This window comes from Channa argus, chromosome 14 (genome assembly GCF_033026475.1).
Source record: "Channa argus isolate prfri chromosome 14, Channa argus male v1.0, whole genome shotgun sequence".
Lineage (NCBI taxonomy): Eukaryota > Metazoa > Chordata > Actinopteri > Anabantiformes > Channidae > Channa > Channa argus.
In genome coordinates this window covers 720,710-736,507 of record NC_090210.1, presented here as the reverse complement: position 1 = coordinate 736,507, position 15,798 = coordinate 720,710, and the positions used below count along the sequence as shown (strand labels likewise).

Below are 15,798 nucleotides of genomic sequence, written 5' to 3'. Positions count from 1 at the left end.
GCCGTAATAATAAAGAACTCTAGTTGGTACTTTGAATGCGCCAAGGTTCCTTTCCGGAAAATGACATCGCGAGAAGGTGTGTTTCCGGAAGACGTGGCTGTTGCTGCAGTGGCAGCTGTCATCCAAACCCAAAATTTAGGAGGTGCACTTCAGTAGCTACTATACTTTTCTCTCTTCTTCTCTTTAAACTTTATCGGCTTATTCGGCATCAAAATGATTTCGCTAACGGATTCCCAAAGTAAGCATTTCTGTGGCTTGATATTTTCTTTACCAAACCTGCTGTAGCAGTTGGCTAAGTAGCAATTAGCATTCAGTATTAAGAAAGCTAGCTTAATTTTTTCTAATAGTATAACGTTACCACATACCGTGGCTGAAAAAGCTAACAGCTAGCTGTATCTTACCAACGTTAAACTTTTCAACAGTTACCGGTGTGGTAATGCTCATGACACAGGAATAGTTACCTTTATGTCAATCTCAACGTAATCTCAGAAGAGTTTACCAGCTCCATATATATATATTATAAATAACGGAACTCCTGTGCATGCTTCAATGAAAACATTATTTTCAGTTATGCTTTGGTTTTTGTTAGAATTGTTAACATTATTATAACATTATTCTTAATGTTTTTTTCTGTATCTGATAATGGAGTAAATATGAACACCTGTGATGAACCCTTTCAGTTAACATCAGTAAACGATAACATGTAGGACAAGCCTATGTATCAAATCTAAATCAAGTCTAAATGAAAAGATATTGTGGCCCATTTAGGTCATTTAGGTTTGTTTTTAGTGTGTGCTTCAAATTTAAAACAGTCAAGGCAATTAAGGGGAGCTCCAGTGTTCATTTACATTTCAACAATGGGTGTTGAGTTTGTATTACAAGAATTAAGTGATGGATGCAGATGGAATATTTTAACATTCTGTGATGTGTGTTTCCTGCAGAGATTGGAATGGGATTGACAGGTTTTGGCGTGTTTTTCCTCTTTTTTGGAATGATCCTGTTCTTTGACAAAGCATTGCTGGCTATTGGAAATGTAAGTATTGCTTCATTCTTGAACTGGTGTTACTGGCAAACCTGAGAAACCCACAGGTGCACCTTACATCACAGTGATATTACTTGTTACGGTTATTTTGTCAGACTTACAGAGCTCACTCAGATTCACAGAAGACACTATACAATTGTTTTCACAGGTTAGTAGTTGTACATCTTGCTTGTACATCTTGTTTTAAGTGCCTAGCTACACTGGTACCTACACGACACAGAAATGAAATTTCTTTCCCACACCCAGCACTTGCAGTCTGATTGGGTGTGTGAAGAAATTTCTGTATCCTGTGTTCCTGCAGTTGCAGGAAAGGCCCAGTATTGAACCATTCTCTAATGTTGCACCAACCTTCAAATTCTCAGATTTTATTTGTTGCCGGACTCGCCTTTGTCATTGGGCTGGAGAGGACCTTCCGTTTCTTCTTCCAGAAGCACAAGATAAAGGCCACCAGTTTCTTCCTAGGAGGCGTGTTTGTGGTGCTAATTGGCTGGCCCATCATTGGAGTCGTGCTGGAGATCTATGGTTTCTTTCTCTTGTTCAGGTAAGAGGAGACTAGGTAACAGACATAGAAGACTGAGAATCAATATAAAATGTGAAATTTATTTTCCAATGGCATGTTTCCATATGGAACAGTGTGTTAGTGGGACAGTCGGCTGACGTTTACACTGATGCATTCCTCCTGTTCATACTGACCACTGACAGATCTCCTAATGTGCATCCATTAGTGATGGTTGACTACATCCTGATGATTGCAGCCAAAATGTGCTTCAGTATTTGATGAATTCTGACTATAAATGTGGTGTAGAGCATAAAAGGATACATCTGCACAGCTTTATGCTAGACAAGACCAGCCTATCTGGAAAGTAAATCCAAGTTGACCTAAGTCTCCAGGTCCTGGGCTTTGCGTGATCATCTAGAACCAAAATTGACACTTAATTATGAAGGCTTGGTTGAATACTGAAAACATAATGAACATATAATGAGCTTTTATTATTTATTTATCCGCTTTTATCTTTTTCTGTCTCTCTCGCTCTGCCTCACTCTGGTCTTTCACTCTAAACATGCAGGGGTTTCTTCCCAGTTGTAGTAGGCTTTATCAGAAGAATACCTGTCCTCGGTTCCATCCTAAATCTGCCATTCATCAGTGCGGTGAGTATACCATAGGGCCAAAGCATGATGTCTGTGCAGCATGGCTCGTTTTCTTGTTCATTTATCACCCTCTTCACACAAAACAGCCTCAACTGCCCCACTCAAATATCAACATAAGTCCTGCACATACCAGCTTCTCTGTTGGGTTAGTGATGATAGTAGACTGTCTATAAACATAGTGATTGATCAGGTTAATTCCATAAACACAAACACAGTTTTGGTATTTCTACATAAAGAAATGTCAGGGTTGTCCGGGATTAAACTCCTGTCTTAAAAATTTGTGAGCTTTCCAATGTGGACTCTTATAGATAAATCTAGAGATAGTAGTTTAGTGGCTGATGAATATGCTCCTTCCATGTTGTTGCATAGAAAGCTTTATTTTGAGGTGAATGTCTCTCTGTCTTTGTGTTTTTGTTTTTTTTTTGTTATTAAAGCCGTCGTAAGGCTCTGAGGACAATCAGCAGTTGTGGTCAGTCACTGCAGATTTTCCCTAGCATGCTAACATTTAACACGCTTTTCAACATTCACAAGAAATGCATACTATGATTCAAGCAAATAAGTATATATTTATTTAGATTTGTTTTTCATCTTACTTTTTTGACTTTAAATGCACCACCGCAGGTAAAATGTTGATTTTTAAGTAGGCCAACATGAGGCTTGAGAGCAGGGGTAGTTGGGAATTTGTATATAGTAGCTGTCAAACTAACTAATAGTAGAAAATAGCAGATGTTAAAGAGAAAATTTGTTCTAATTAATATAAAGAGTTGGTGGTTCATTTGTTTATTCAACAGATCCACAACTTTTAATGATCTATTGTAGCTCTAAAAAAATGGCGTTACTTCTGACACTAATGAGTTTTTTCCCATGATTTTGTTCCTTTTATCCCTGCTGTATTTTTAAACTATTTATAATTTTTAATCTCCCAACTGGTGAGCTGAAGCTGAAGCTGCTTTCAGTTTGATGTAAAACCAGACTGCAACATTAAAGATGTGAGGATAAGTTACGGAGCCATACAGAATATGCATAACTTATAGACTGGGTTTCCTTTGCAGCTGACTAAGCAGCAACACAGTTTTAGACATGTATTTTACATTTATGCATTTTACTCAGTTGATCAAAATTTGTGATAGTTTCTGTGATCTCTGATAATCTGTTCTGTATTGACAGTCTTTGATAGTCTTCAGGTGTGTCCCCACCTTTAGAACAGAGGGAAGTCTAAAGTCTTAGCGTCAGTGTTAGCACTGAAACTACATTAAAGAACACAATTTTGCCCTTTGCCAGCAAGTTCACTGATTACTACTTTTCCCTTCAGATGAAAACTTATTATTTATTTATTGTTTATTCAAATTTTATGTTAAAAATGGTGGTGTCACTAGGTTCTTGATAACTATTCATTTTATATTGAGGGAAAACAACAAATTCTTCTCTAAATTGAATTAAAAACTGTAATCTGCACTCAGATACTGTATAACTGCTGAGAAAGGGCTTCTAAAATTGTTTATTAATGAGCCTTGTTGAATTTCTAAAAATAAAAACAAAATCGTAGAAAATGAAGAGTGCCGTTTACCAGTGGTGTGTCTCTTTAAGCCATGTTTTCCATTAGAAATGCTACAGGTTAGTGGCCAAACATTGCAGTAAATCGGTCTGTGTCATACATCACACTTTGCATCTCAATAAAAAAACTCCCACATCTGTGTATTAGATCATGCATCTTTCACAAAGAGGGTGTAAAAACAAATCAGATGACTCTTAACATGGTTTGTTTTTATTTCTTCCAGTATGTCGACAAAGCGGGTGAGAGCAACACCATGGTATAACAGTGACTTTTTGTACGCACTGAAGGCTGATTGAACAGGTTTTGTAAACCAACACAAACTTCCATTGGGCTGATTCAAAGCAGCAAAGTAAAGATTCATCCCTCCTCCAGCAAGCAAAGACTGCATTGGTCAGAACAAGCAGTCAGAGGGTCATCAGTGCATTGCCCCAGTAGTCTGTTACTACTATTGAACCTTCTACCACTGACTGCATTTAGCATGAACAAGGAGGATGAAAAACTCTGTCAAAGCATCTTCAACTCTTGTTTAGTTGTGACTTTTTAACAGACAAAACTATCCTACCCTTTGCCCACAAGGATGAGAAGTGGATTTACAGCTTTCCATCTTCTTATGTTACTGTGGCTGCGCTTTTAACTTTATTTGGACAAAAGCTCCAGCATTTTGTCTTTTTGGGGATCTTTTGTGACACTGTTTTTGCATCTCACAGCTATTTGAATACCAAGTGTGGGTATTGTAATATTTTCCCTTTGCTACATGTCATTTCTGTTTACACTTGGCTCATGACTACTTTGTTATAAATTATTTTTTAAATGATCTATACTTGACTTCATGTGTGGGGTTCTATAACGGGGGTAGCAGAAACTGAATAGTTATCTTCTTGCTTGTGATTGACTGATCACCCCTCATCCAGGCAATCAGCATTGAGCAATGCAGGGATGGTAGGAAGACAAGCAGGGCAAGGGCTTTGGAGGACTTTAGTTGACTACCCTTGCTAGTATTCTTTGATAATTTTACCCCCCTAAATTCATAATTGTGCAAACTTTTAAAATTTAGTCACACAAATAAACACCAAAAGCTGATTCATGATGACACGTGGATGGAAGGGTTCATCCAGGTGATGCTACAAGGTTGGTATGCATATGTTTCCAATTGTCTGTGCTGAAGATAGCTGTGATTAAACTAAAGTCTTTTGCTTTTTTCCTGGCCCTTGCTGGTATGAGCAGACATTTTTGCTTTGTGCTCCAAAAAATGACAACTTGGTATCTTATAAGCAGACATAGGTTTCACTTGATATGGCAAAGAGCTTAAATGTCACAAAAAGTATTTTGTATTGTTAGTAAGGCCACCTAAATCAAATAATTGAACTATATGATTTTTGATACCAAAATAATATATAAAATATGAGAAATTGTCATGTAGTAAAAGTTAGCTATATTTGTAACGTTGTTCAAGTTCTCCTTAAATGTTTGCCCTTTAAATCATATTCATATTCCATATATAAATCATATTTAAATTCTTTTTTTTTGCATAGATGTTATTAATATTGAAATGCATCTTTTTGGCAAGTTAAAAAAAATCATATCATACCCAGCTTTGTTTTCAAAACTTTCCACAAGAAGACAAATATTTTTTATTTTTAATTCATAGAAAACTCATCAAAATCTTTGTGATATCCTTTTTTTAAGTGCTATAAGTGCCATTTGCTTTTAAAGATGAGCTCTGTTTTTTTAGAACTGGGTGCTGTTAAAGGAAAAACGCCGAAAATAGAACCCACATTGTAATAAACCAATGGGGTTTTTTTTATGTGTGTCCTTTCGGCTTATCCCGTGAGTTCAGGGTCGCCACAGCGTATCATTGTCTGCATGTTGATTTGGCATAGTTTTTTTTTTTTTTTTTTTTTTTTTTGCGCCGGATGCCCCTCCTGATGCACCCCTCCCCAATTTCTACTGGGCTTGCACTGGCACTGCACAGTGGGGATGAGAATGGGCTCTTAGGGTTCAGTGTCTTGCCCAGAGACACAGACCGGGTCTGTGGACGACTGCCTTTACCAATTGAGCTACAGCTGCCCCCACATTGTAATAAACCAGTAATGTTCTAAAACACTATTATGGTCCTTTTTAAAGGTTGGTTTTAGTGATTTGAAGCAGTATTCATACGAACAAATCAAACCTGAGCAACATTGCTCAACACAAAATGTAAATAGTGAAACTGCTGCAGGTTCCCTTATTTGTGGAACTATAGACTTAATAGCTTAATAGAAATGCTTTTTAAAAATGTGCCCTCTAGTACTCTCTTTGTTCATACATCCAATATCTGTAAACTCTATTGACCTTTGGACAAAACGAAACCCGATTTTGCATTTTCTTCTGTTATCATTTGTTTCTGATAGAAAAATCTCATAATCACCTAGATTATCCACTATAACTGATGATTCATCTGTTTACAGTGTCAAAAACTGAAGTTTTGCTGTTTGACACTTTTATCAATATACTGTGGAATTTAGCTTCACATCTGCCACACATATTGTTTCTGTTTGTCTTTTCACTGACTCTAACATGCATACATCCATGAAGCTGAGAATTTACAAGACAAAGCTAGAGAAATGGGTGTCCAAAGGTAATGTTTCTATTGTCTCAATGTCTCAATTGCTAATTGTGTGGTTTATTAAGAGTAAAAAATGTGTGAATAATATTGTGGGTGACTGTGGCGCAGGAAGGTGGAGCAGTTTTCCACCAATCTCACAGTTTTTGGATCAATCTCCACCTCCTCCAGTCACATGTTGAAGTGTCCTTGAGCAAGACACTGAACCCCAACTTAAATGATAAATGATCTGCACTTATATAGCGCTTTTCTACCTATTGGCACTCAAAGCACTTTACACTGCTTCTTATTCACCCATTCACACACACACTCATACACCAATGGGGGAGCTGCTATGCAGCTGGCCAACGCTTAAGTACACAGAACTCTTTTTTTCTTGCAAGTTTCTTGCAAATTTTTATTGACTATTCTCACAAATCTTGATTTTCAAGGTAGAAATAAGTAACTGTTGGCAAATTGTCTCCACTTATAAGCACTTTTTTACCTCATTCGTACCCAAATTAAATATTTTATACTGCTTCTCATTTATTCAGACTCCATTCACACTCAATGGTGACCTGAGCCAATTGGAGCAACTTGGGTACAGCGTCTGGCTCAAGGACACTTTCACATGTGACAGGAGGAGCCAGGACTCAAACAAAAAATTCTGGGATTGTTCAACAACTGCCCTACCTCCTGAGCCACTGGGATCATTGTGTAGTTTTGTGTTAAATATATTTGAAATACTACATGGGGAAATTATAAATGAAAGGTGCCATTCAGTTTAAATTGTTAACTTTAGAAATTTCCTGAGCTGTTCTCCAGCGCTCTATGACAAAATTGAGAAGGGGGAAATACAGTTCTGATTAGTTTATACACACTCGCTGTGGACACAGCCAATACATAGAATGCTAAAAGAAACCTGATGGTATTATAAGAGGTCTGTAAGCCTGAGCTTACCTTATTTGAGGAGAGGCTCACATCAGTCTGGTGAATTTATGGTGAAGTCGTGCTCTGTGGACTGCACAATCAGTGTGTCAGACTATTCTGTACCAATAGCATTAATTTAAATCCTTAGGCAAATATCAATTATTGAGTAAGAATTACTCTTCATTAATCAGTTCCTTGATTTAATTTAATTAAATGCAGTCAATTAAATAAAATTTTCTTCTTTCTTAGGAACAACTAACTAAATCATTAAAGAACTCACTTCATTTTCAGTTTTGTTACTGTGAAGTTAAAATCATGTAAAATTAAAACAAATACAAAAAAAAAGAAATGTCAATGTTTGCAATTTCATGGTTTTCTGCATAAATTATTAATAAAATGTGATCTGATTTATTTTTTTATTTTTTTTGTCCTTTCGGCTTATCCCGTGAGTTCAGGGTCGCCACAGCGGATCATTGTCCGCATGTTGATTTGGCACAGTTTTTACGCCGGATGCCCTTCGTGACACAACCCTCCCCAATTTCTGATCTTAACCATCACAATTATTATCAAACAATATTTAAAAGCTAATAAAACAGAAACTATCATAATTTTTCATGTCTTTGTTGAACACATCCATAAAAGATATAAGGTGATGGTGGAAAAGTAACAGCAACAGTGTTTAAGTAACTGGTTGAAATACCTTTGGCAGCAGCAACCTCAAGCAAGAGCTTCCTGTAGGTGTGGATTAGAGTACACTACCAGATGAAGTTTGGAACCATTCTTCTGCATAGAATAACTCCATGTCAGCCAAATTCCTAGTGGCGTGAACTCTTCTTTTGACTATGTTGCTCTTGAGCTCTCGGCTCTGACTGAGTAACTCGAAAAAGGTGAATTTTGTGTCTCTAAAGCCATTCGATTTACTTTGATGTTTATGGTTATGGTCCTGCTGCATCACCCAGCTTTTTATGAGGATTAACTTGCAGACAACCACTCTGAAATTATCCTAACATAATCATTTGATAAAGTTTAGAATTCAAGTTCCAATTTCCCCCTAACAATGGCAAATTACATCAGCTGATGCTGCTTGTGAATAGCACACTGACACATTGTTTTTACAAGTCAAGGTAGTTCTTAACCACACCTCCATTCTTGTTTCCTTGATTGGTCTCTGTGTGTTATTTAATAAAGACAACCAAGATCATGACTGTGTTTATTGGCTTAGAAATGTTGTGTTTAAGAAAAAAGGGCTGGATAAAAAGTCACCTTAATTGCAGGTCCTATTGTAAAGTTCAAAATATTGACTACCTGAATTAAAAATAAAATGTATTAAATGAAACTTTATATCATAATAAACCTAGACAATGAAAAAGCTTGATACATATTACAATTTTTTAAGTCCAAAACATGAGAAACAATATGGAATTGGCTCAAATTAGAAGTTTAAATGTCACAGTATAAAATTTAAGAAACCATAAACAAGAAGCAGTGCATAATAAACCATTGTATTATGTCAAACAGGAAATTCAATCTATAGGTAATGGAGCTTGGCAGCACAGTGGAGTAGTGTTTAGCGCTCTCGCCTCACAGTAAGAGGCAGTGTGCAGTTCTCCCCATGCTTGCATGAGATTCCTCTAACTACTCCAGTTTCCTCCCACAGTCCAAAGACATGCATATTAGGTTAACTGGTGACTCTAATTTGCCTGTAGGTGTGAATGTTAGTGTGAATGGTAAAGGGTCTGCACTTTTCTACCTATTGGCACTCAAAGCGCTTTACACTGCTTCTTATTCACCCATTCGCACTAACAATCACACACACACTCATACACCGGTGGGGGAGCTGCTCAATATGCTATGCAGCTGGCCAACGCTCACCGGGAGCAACAAAGTCTGGGTTCAGTGTCTTGCTCAAGGACACATGAGTAGAGAAGCGGGGATTGAACCAACAACTGCGAGATTGGTGGACAACCACTCTACATTCCTGCGCTACAGCCGCCACAGCCAAATGGTTGTCTGTCTGTGTATATCTCTCTGTGTTGGCAGAGATACAATGGAGACCTATCAAGGGTACACACCACCTCTTGCCAATGACAGCTGGGGCTCTAACCATCCAAGGTTACAGGATACGCGGTTACAGATAATGTGTAAAAATAGATAGTTATTTACACTTTTTCATAGTGGTAGCATCATGTTTAGCTGCTTGCTGCCAATGGAAGTGATGTTTATATGGAAAATAATGAAGGAGGGTTAACTCAGCAGAACCTTGACTAGATGGTTGAAATTAAACGCCCTTATAACATTAAGCTTTTGGATTGTCCTTTACGAAGTCCTGATCTCAATCCTATCGAAAATACTTAATATTTTGGCCAACTCGTTCATTTTAAATAGGCTGGCCAAAATATTAGAATCATCTCTTCTTATAATGCCCTCTTAAGTACAACTCCACCACCCTCTTTCATCACAATAATAAATACATAGTAGAATTATCACCTTTCTGACAGTTTCAACCTAAAAACTGAGAAGTTATAACCCTATAAAAGTAGAATTAATGGCAGAGCCACTGTATTAGACAATGTATTGTTATAATGTTATGCCTGATCAGTGTAAATACACATTTAGTATTTTGTTTTAGTGCCTTTGGTTGATGGGTGTATAGAGCATTATTGACCTCTATTGACTATTGACTTATTTTCTACTTGTTTTCTATTTCTAAGATTCTGGCTCAATGATGTTGATATTCCAGTAGGCTGCTGAAAACCTTACTGAAACTCAGGATCATTCTAATAATGTTGCTGGATGTGTTTATTCTTCATAAAATCCTGCTCTCAACCATTTGGGTGCTGCTGCATTGAGCAGGCTGCAAACACATCAATATTCCCCCAAAGGAGAAAATATTGCTCTTTTTACTGACAATGACCATCAAGATCCAGTCCACACTTCAGATCAGGAGCCTGCAGCTCAGTAATTTAGAAAAACTACAGCAGGGCAGCTCCTTTAATTTAGAAATATTTACAGTATGGTTCAGCCCTCAGTGGAAGGAGCGGAATTGATTGGAGGTTCATTCATTCACTTTTCCAGTTGCACCGACTCCATCAAAGTGGCTTGACCTATAGCTGCTGGCATCATGAAGGAGCGTGGAGCACAGAGGGATCCCTGCCCAGGAGTATATAAATGCAGAAAGAGGGATCACCAGCACAAGTTACACTCAAGCTCTCTGCTGTACCCCACGCTTACAACACCTTGGACATAATGCAAGTAAGTAAAACGCACAGGACATCTTGGTTGGAAACCAGATTTTAAAGTACTTTTCAGATAATTTTGTAATTTTTAAACAAGGATCGTCTCTATTTATAGGGACAATACAATAGATTTAACAAATTTCCAAGTTACTGTATGAATTTAAATGCACACAAAAAGCTAATGTCAGATTGAGACTTTCTCCGTTAAAGATTCTGTTGTGTTACAGTTTGTGGATTCAAATGTTTCCCCACAGGGTTTGAGGACTATAACATCCACTTATCTACTCACCCTTTTATTACTTTCGACGTGTATCTCACAATTAAGGAGCGCACCACAGGTAAAGCTGATGTATTTCTCTTCATATATATTTTTTAAAGAATTAAACTAAATATAACGGATGTGGCAGCAAATTCTTTTTAATTGTTCCTCCATTAAAGGGCTCTTTCCAACGGAGGAATTGGACCCCGCAGGCTATGCTCTACCTCAAGGGCACTCGTATGTATTTATCAAGTGATTACATCTGTCTATAGGGAAACACCGATCAGCCATAAGACTAATACCACCTAGTGGTATTAATATAAAAATCTGATGATGATGGTTTTTATATGAACATTATGAACTACTAAATGTTGATCAGCACATAAAGTGGTTAAAATGAGGTCCACATTTATTAACATTGATTTTTGACTCTTATTACTATTTACTGACATGTTTTGCTGTAATTTTCTTCAGTATTGTTTAAAATACATTGTTTTCTTAGTGGAGTACTTTTACTTTTGTACTCGATTATTACTTTTTTTTTTTTTTTGTCCTTTCGGCTTATCCCGCGAGTTCGAGGTCAGCAGATGATTACTTTTACTTGATTAAAAGTAATAATTGATCATTCAAATTCTCGTTCTAGGTAGAAGAGCGTCATATAAGTGCAGAGCATTTACCATTTACTTTAAGCCAATACTTGCACTTTTTCTTGAGTAGTGAGTTTGTCTACTTCTAACACCTCTGCTCTTTCAGGGCCTTGTCCTTAATGACATAATTAAGGCCAGTAGGGATAACGTTGTGGCTAATTGGTGAATAATCATGACATAGTATTTTAAATTAGATTTTTTTTTTTTCAGTTTTTTTATCTCCTAATGCTAAAAATCCACTAACTTAACAAAAAATGTCTTAATGTCTTATCGATTTATTTAAATATGGTTGCTTAGTGCTTTTAATTTTTAGACCTGGTTCAGGACATCACAGCAGACATCACTAAGTGCTGGATTTTGTTTTGTTTTTTACCAGAGGGACGTCGGTTCATCTCAGAGGACCGAAAAGAAGGAGATGTCTATGACACGTTACACTTAGGTACACCAACAAGTTTACTAAACAAGACTATGTTAGGCTTTTGATTTGATAGGAATCAATCATAGGAGCATTCCCCAAAATGTTTCCTGCAACAGTCTTAGAGCTGTAGTCAACTTTGGCCCATTAAGTGATCCATGTTTTGGTGCTTGTTCCCTGTCAGAGACCCGCAGTCAGAACACAGAGAAACTGAGTGTGGACCAAGCAGCCACCGTCCTGCACAACTTCCTGCAGCAGGCCAGACAGGGAGGTAAGACCATTGTCTGTTTTTCTTGTTTTGTTTGACAGAATGACTGAACTAAGTCTTCCAACTTTAATGCTCAAAGATGTCATTAGTCAAGTACCTACCCTCTCATGTGGATCGGTAAACCGCCACCCAAACCTGCCTCCTGACAAACATTGAAGGATCTAAATGCTATATCATGTGTTCAAGTGGGAATACGCAGTACACAGTATGTCCTATCATTATATTTCCCTGTCTCATATTTGACAGTCACAGAATTAGAAAAAAAAAGGACAGACATTCTGTGTAGTCTCTGACATTAGGACAATAATCTCACATGTAACTTTATTATTTGTATTTATTGATTTACTGAAAGAAACAATGGGCAGCATGGTGGATGAGTGGTTAGCGCTGCCGCCTCACAGCTTTAAGGTTGCAGTTAGCTACCCAGCCAGCCGTGGCCATCGGTGTGGATTTTGCATGTTCTCCCTGCGCTTGCTTGGGTTTCCAAATACATGCATGTAAGGTTATTGATTAATCTAAAATTGCCCGCAGGTGTGATGGTTGTCTGTCTGTGTATGGCCCTGCAATAAGTCTATTGTAGGGCCATACACGTGCACGGTGTACCCTATCTCTTGTCTGATGACAGCTGGGATAGGCTCCAGCCCCCATGGGACCCACATAGGATAAGCGGTGACCGATAATGGATGGATGAAAGGAACAATTTTACTACAGTGGCGCTGATTTTTTTTTTGTCCTCAGCTCTGATTAGCCTAGATAATCAGCACAAATCAGAGTAGGCCTCTGAATGTGACCTAAATTAAATTATGAGCTTGATTTGTTTTTATTTCCTCTGGATTTTTCACAACAAAGTCATCTCAAGACACTTACAGAATAAAGTCAACACTATAAGAATTTATAGAGAAAACCTAACAATTCCCCCCTTGAGCAAGCCCTAGGCAAGTGGAGAGGAAAAACTCCCTTTAACGTAAGAAACCTACTGTAGAACCAGGCTCAGGGTGGACGGCCATCTGCCTTGACTGGTTGGGGTGAATGGAAAGTGGAGAGAGAAAAGAACAGAGCAACAAAAGCAACAACAAAACATTGGTCAAGTTGGAAGGACCAGCAGCTGCACACTAGAAAACATACAGCTCCAAAACCAGGGACACCTGCAGAAAGAGACAGCGAGAGGGAGACAGACAACTACAGTAGAAAACACACAAAGTTAATGTCATACAGTGCTGACAATTGTGGGGTGAGATGATAGAAGAGAGGGTCAAGAGGAGGAAAGGAGCTCAGTGCATTGGTGGGTGGGTCCCCCAGCAGTCTAAGCTATAGCAGCATAACTATAACTAACTATAAGCTTTATCAAAGAGGAAGGTTTTAAGCCTAGAATAAAAAGTAGAGAGGGTGTCTGTTTCCCGAATCTGAACTGGGAGCTGGTTCCACAGGAGAGGAGCTTGATAGCTAAAGGTTTTGCCTCCCATTCTACCTTTGGAAATTCTGGGAACCACAAGTAGGCCTGCATTCTGATATCAAAGTGGTCTACTGGGATGATATGGTGCTATGAGGTCTTTTAGATATGATGGAGCTTGGCCGTTTAGAGCTTTATATGTAAGAAGCAGGCTTTTAAATTCTATTCTAGGTTTGATGGGGAGACAACGGAGAGAAGCTAGTGAAGGTGAAATATGAACTTTGTTGCTAATTTCAGGCAGCACTCTTGCTGCAACCATTTGGATTAATTGCAGACTTTTTAGGGAGTTACTGGGGATCCAAAAGTAGTCCAGCCTAGAAGTAACAAATACATGGATTAGTTTTTCAGCATCACTTTGAGACAGGATGCTCTTAATTTTGGCAATGTTTCGTAGGTGGAAGAAGGCTGTTCTAGAGATTTGTTTTATATGTGAGGGAAAGGACAAATCCTGGTCAAAGATGACTCCAAGGTTCCTTGCAGTAGTACTGGAGGCCAGACTTATGCCATCTAGCGTAACTATATGGTTGGTCAGTATATTTCTTAGCTTTTTAGGCCCAAATACTATGCCTTCAGTTTTGTCTGAGTTTAGAAGTAAGAAAGAAAAAAAGGCCTTTTATTGATGGGTATCAGTGAAATAGCCATGGTATGGGGCAGCATGCTAAATATCACATTTGATGTCAAAAAAGGAAAAAATTATTGTTCAAGTATTAGCGCACTTTCCCTCTAATCAACAAACCCTGAAGGAATTACTGATGAAAAATTTAATAGTGTCTTTTGCTCTGATTTTGTGTTGACAGTTGTGTTTTAGTTTCACAGTTTAATGCTAATTTCCTTTTTGTCTCTTCCAGCCGATGACCCAGATGAGGTGTATTTCCAGGAGCTTCCGGTGTGGAAGAGAGAATACTTCTGATAGTTTTTCCATTGTAAAGCAGACAAAAAAACGGTGTCTTTAAATTTAAGTTCCTACAGTCAGTGAGATAGAGAGGAACAGTTGTAAATATGAATTCACTGTGTCTGAAATTTCACATTTTAATAAACATCATATGAATTCTAAGCACTGTTGGTCTGAGATTGCCTGACTTTTTTTCTACTATTCAGATCACTCAGATACAAATACAATATTTATGACATATGAAATATTTAAATATTATTATATTTTAGAACCATGTACATGAAAGACATGACTGCCAAAAGTTCCAACATTTTAGTTCTTTAGTACTATACACACTCTTTTCTACAGTACAGCCGAACATACAGTATTACCAGATATCAGGGCAGATTCTCTCTTTGGACCTTCTTGCACTTACATGGGAGCTGGAAGTCAGTGTCTAACAGTTGGAAAGAAATTAATTCATCCCAAAGGTCTCTATCGGATTTTAATTTCAGCCCAAATCCCTTTCGGTACTCAGCTGTTCTATTATGTGAAAAGATCCAGAGATACAACCTTTCCAACTAGCAGTAACAATTATTATAACTGGGCAAAGAGAAGCAAAAACTAAGCATATAATTCATTCATAAAAATACTAGTAGAATTATATGAAGGAAACTGACAGAAAAGAGGGTGGAAGTAGAGAAACAAATAAGAAAATAATGGATAACTAATACGCAAAATGCATGTAATAATAAAAATTCTTTATATCAAAGACACAAAAATAAAACATGGTAAGAATTTTTGTTGCTCTTAAAAAGGCATTTGTCACCATGATATGGCATAAGAAGTGTTGGACAGCAACAACAAATTGCTCAGTGACAAAATTTCTTGGTTTTTGTTTTTTTATTTGACTATTATTTATATATTTTTGTTTTAATGGGGATGTTGAGAGGATTAAAATGGCAAATGTTTACAGTGGGGTAGTGGCTTCAGCCTTCTCCCTTTCCTTCTTATCTTATAGGGCATTACATATTATATAGTATGCATGAGGAATTGTCAAAACTTAAAATAAACCCTTATGAAATGAAATAAAAAATTTTAAAATACTGCCTTTAAACCTTTAAAAAAGGTTGTCACATGTAAGGTCTATGTATCTTCGAGGACATAAGAATCAATAGAAGCCACTTTTAGAATGCAAATCATAATTTTTTCATCACTTTCCAAAATTCTTCTCTGAGAATGTTTGAATAACTCTCAAGGATGTAAAATGCAACAACTTCAATATAAAAGTAAACATCCCATGTTGCTTTGCTTAGCTGCTTCATTGCACAGTTTAAAGATGGTTTCATGTAGTGAGGTAAGTTACTCCCAAATTCAGAAAATTTATCTAAATAA

General features: G+C 37.4%; 2 protein-coding genes across 3 annotated transcripts; both read left to right on the top strand.

The window, feature by feature from the left end:
* Nucleotides 1–74: 74 nt before the first annotated feature.
* On the top strand, nucleotides 75–4,560 carry golt1ba (golgi transport 1Ba). 2 transcript variants are annotated; one of them, XM_067529259.1, is made up of 6 exons: nucleotides 75–238; nucleotides 942–1,033; nucleotides 1,405–1,583; nucleotides 2,110–2,191; nucleotides 2,626–2,660; nucleotides 3,970–4,560. In XM_067529259.1, the coding sequence occupies exons 1-5, from the start codon at nucleotides 214–216 to the stop codon at nucleotides 2,632–2,634; spliced, it is 387 nt and encodes a 128-aa protein (XP_067385360.1). In that variant the 5' UTR covers nucleotides 75–213; the 3' UTR covers nucleotides 2,635–2,660; nucleotides 3,970–4,560. The 2 variants fall into 2 exon arrangements, with proteins under 2 accessions (XP_067385360.1, XP_067385359.1); XM_067529258.1 differs by lacking the exon at nucleotides 2,626–2,660.
* A 151-nt stretch (nucleotides 4,561–4,711) lies between these two features.
* Nucleotides 4,712–14,518, top strand: spx (spexin hormone). The gene is made up of 6 exons (XM_067529257.1): nucleotides 4,712–10,509; nucleotides 10,748–10,831; nucleotides 10,932–10,989; nucleotides 11,776–11,838; nucleotides 11,999–12,085; nucleotides 14,381–14,518. The coding sequence occupies exons 1-6, from the start codon at nucleotides 10,426–10,428 to the stop codon at nucleotides 14,440–14,442; spliced, it is 438 nt and encodes a 145-aa protein (XP_067385358.1). The 5' UTR covers nucleotides 4,712–10,425; the 3' UTR covers nucleotides 14,443–14,518.
* The last annotated feature ends 1,280 nt before the right edge of the window (nucleotides 14,519–15,798 follow it).